The sequence below is a fragment of the Poromitra crassiceps genome (genome assembly GCF_964638095.1).
Source record: "Poromitra crassiceps genome assembly, chromosome: 20".
Classification (NCBI taxonomy): domain Eukaryota; kingdom Metazoa; phylum Chordata; class Actinopteri; order Beryciformes; family Melamphaidae; genus Poromitra; species Poromitra crassiceps.
This window is the reverse complement of record NC_139637.1, coordinates 7,176,353-7,179,758: the sequence shown is the minus strand read 5'-3', so window position 1 is coordinate 7,179,758 and position 3,406 is coordinate 7,176,353. Positions and strand designations below refer to the sequence as shown.

Below are 3,406 nucleotides of genomic sequence, written 5' to 3'. Positions count from 1 at the left end.
AGGCGCAGCAGTTGCAGAAAGAGGACTCATTGGGTTTGCATAGTAGCTGTCAGCAGTTAAAAGCGACGGTAAACATAAAAGTCTTTAGTCTATTTTTTAAAGTAAGTAAGGTTGGAGCAGATCTGAGGTCTTCAGGCAATTTGTTCCAGCTAGCAGAAGCATAGTGGGTAAATGCAGCCTTCCCGTGATTTGATTTGATCCTAGGGACAGTTAATAAGCTGGACCCTGTTGACCTAAGAGTTCTAGACGGTTCGTATCGTGGGAGCAATTCAGCTATGTATTTTGGGCCTAGGCCATTAAGTGATTTATAGACTAATAACAGTATTTTAAAATCTATTCTATGACACACTGGCAACCAGTGTAAGGACTTAAGAACTGGAGTGATATGATCAGCTTTCTTAGTCTTTGTTAGAACTCTAGCAGCAGCATTCTGAATGAGTTGAAGTTGCCTACGTTCTTTTTTGGAGAGACCAGAAAAAAGGCTATTGCAGTAGTCTAACCTACTATAAATGAAGGCGTGAATTAGTTTTTCTAGATCCTGTCTGGACATGTATCCCCTAATTCTTGCTATATTTTTAAGATGATAAAAAGCAGATTTTCTAATTGACTTAATGTGGGAGTTAAAGTTGAGATCGGAATCAATAATAACTCCAAGATTTTTGACTTGGTCCTTAGGCTTCAGGCATAGAGACTCAAGGCGTACAGTGATTTTAAGCCTTTGTTCTTTGGGGCCAAACACGATCACCTCACACACACACACACACACACACACACACACACACACACACACAGGATCTTTCTCATCTGCTTCAGTGTTTTTATGAACTTTTATGAAGTCTTTAAAATCCAGACGATTCCTTCTCTTCATTCCAGGGTTTGTGTTTCATCCGAACGAGCCGCCCAGAGAACAACATCCTCTACAGCAGCAGTGAGGACTTCCATGTTGGACAGGCGACGGTTTGTAAGAAACACCTCTTCACATAGTGTCGTTTTTAACATCATGTAAATGCTGTTTGAGACACGTTTCCATCCCGGTAAGGAAAGCTTGCCCCCGCCAATGTCTGCTAGAACACAGGACGCAGAGGAGATCTGACATCATTGATGATGTCATCGGGAAGGTCGCGATGACATCGTCATTGGTAGATGACCTCTGCATCTTACTAGAACACAGGACGCAGAAGAGATCTGACATCATTGAGGATGTCATCGGGAAGCTCGTGAGCCCACATCATTGGCTCGGTGACATCACAGTCTATTTGGCACATAGAGATGATGTCAGCGGCGACATCATGACATCGCTATGACATCATGATGCCGGGGGAGGTCCATGCCATCTTACGATGACATCCTGTGTTGGGTCGGTTGCGCACCATGCCGGAGTTGAGCCGGCAACCTCCCAGGATGAGATGACAGTTTTGTGAATTGCAACAGCTTTAGCCACTGTGCTACTGTCCCTCGTCCCTTTACTGTCCCTCATCCCTTTACTGTCCCTCATCGCTTTACTGTCCCTCGTCCCTTTACTGTCCCTCGTCCCTTTACTGTCCCTCGTCCCTTTACTTCGTCCCTTTACTGTCCCTCGTCCCTTTACTGTCCCTCGTCCCTTTACTGTCCCTCGTCCCTTTACTGTCCCTCGTCCCTTTACTGTCCCTCGTCCCTTTACTGTCCCTCGTCCCTTTACTGTCCCTCATCCCTTTACTGTCCCTCGTCCATCTGAGCACCTTGACCAGAACCTTCTTAACTTAAGTATTAACCTGATAATGCTGTAATACTTCTCATCTGGCGTTTCAAACTTTAATTTCACACTTTTCTTAATCCCTCATCATCATCATCATCATCATCAAAACTAACTGCTTGATTCATCTGGAAGTGGGGAAGTTATATTTGAGAATCTGTCCGTTCTCCCATCATGCAACCAGGTTGTGTACAAGACCAATGATGACCATGTGACTGTGATTGGAGCAGGAGTGACGCTGCACGAGGCTCTGGCTGCTGCTGAACAGCTGAAGAAAGGTAGGAAAGAAAGAAAGAAAGATTGATTATACCACATGATGGACATGATGCCCTCTTGTTACTGTACAGTGTGTCAGTAACATACAGAGCATCAGTTGGTCTAAGGTGCATCTACACTTCCTATGCTGCTGGCTTTAGAGTAATACTTTCCTCTCTCCTCCCTCAGAGAGAATCAACATCCGCGTGATCGACCCGTTCACCATCAAGCCCCTGGACTCCAAGACCATCATCGAGAACGCCAGGGCGACCAGAGGACGCATCATCACAGTGGAGGACCACTACTATGAAGGTGAGCCGTCACAGAGACAACAGCACTCAAATTAAGATTCCCCAAATAAAATTATTCTAAAAGAAAACAAAAAAGAAATGCCTGAAAGTATTGAATTACTTCCCAAAAATATCCTAAACCCTCTCTCTCTCTCTCTCTCTCTTAATTAACCTCTTAAGAGAGAGGTACCGTATCGATATCGATACGGTATCAATAGGGTATCGATACCGGATCGATACAGTATACGAACAAATGGCCACCCGAAAAAATAACCCCTTGGAAAATACGATACCGTATCGATATAGTATGGATATTGTATCGATATTGTATCGAAACCGTATTGCAGAAAAAAGTATCGCGATATATTGCCGTATCGATGTTATTGCACAGCCCTGGTTGTGACTGCTCTGTCTCGTCTGTCTCCTCAGGCGGGCTGGGCGAGGCCGTGTGCTCGGCGGTGGTGAACGAGTCTGGCTTCAGCGTGCGGCGCCTGGCCGTGTCCCACGTGCCCCGCAGCGGCAAGCCCAGCGAGCTGCTGCGCATCTTCGGCATCGACCGCGACGCCATCGCCCAGGCCGCACGCAAGCTGCTCAACAGCGCCACCAACGCCAAGTTTAGTTTAGTTTAGTTTAGTTTATTAGGATCCCCATTAGCCATTGCACAAGGCAACAGCTACTCTTCCTGGGGTCCACAGTCAAAACAAATAATACAGATACATTACAAATATGCAAAGTAAAAGACAAAACACATTTTAAAATCATAAATTTAAGACAAACAAGAGAAAACAAACAAAAACTCACTCAACCTGGTTCTAAATACAGCATATGTCCATCCAAATAACCATGTAACCTCCATCACAATATTCCTAAAATACTATACAATATATACAGGCATATAATACTATAATATAATACATCTACCTATAGCCTAACTAATACATTACTATCCGTTTAACAATCATTATCTATTATCTGTCCACCCATAGTACATCCTTATGTTATATAACGTCTAACTATATTACTACATTAATTACTATCACCTCTATACGATATCTAGGTGTATAATCACTATTTCTAATACCAGTTCCATTCATTGCGTATAATTAACTAGTTATGAAATTATAAAATG

The 3,406-nt window shown here is 43.6% G+C and overlaps 1 protein-coding gene across 1 annotated transcript; it reads left to right on the top strand.

The window, feature by feature from the left end:
• Positions 1–1,124: 1,124 nt before the first annotated feature.
• LOC310794534 (transketolase-like) lies at positions 1,125–2,906 on the top strand (the record flags this gene model as incomplete). Its single annotated transcript, XM_083656504.1, has 4 exons — positions 1,125–1,217; positions 1,917–2,010; positions 2,177–2,299; positions 2,707–2,906. 4 exons carry the CDS (start codon positions 1,125–1,127, stop codon positions 2,904–2,906), a joined length of 510 nt encoding a protein of 169 aa, XP_083512630.1.
• Between the last annotated feature and the right edge of the window lie 500 nt (positions 2,907–3,406).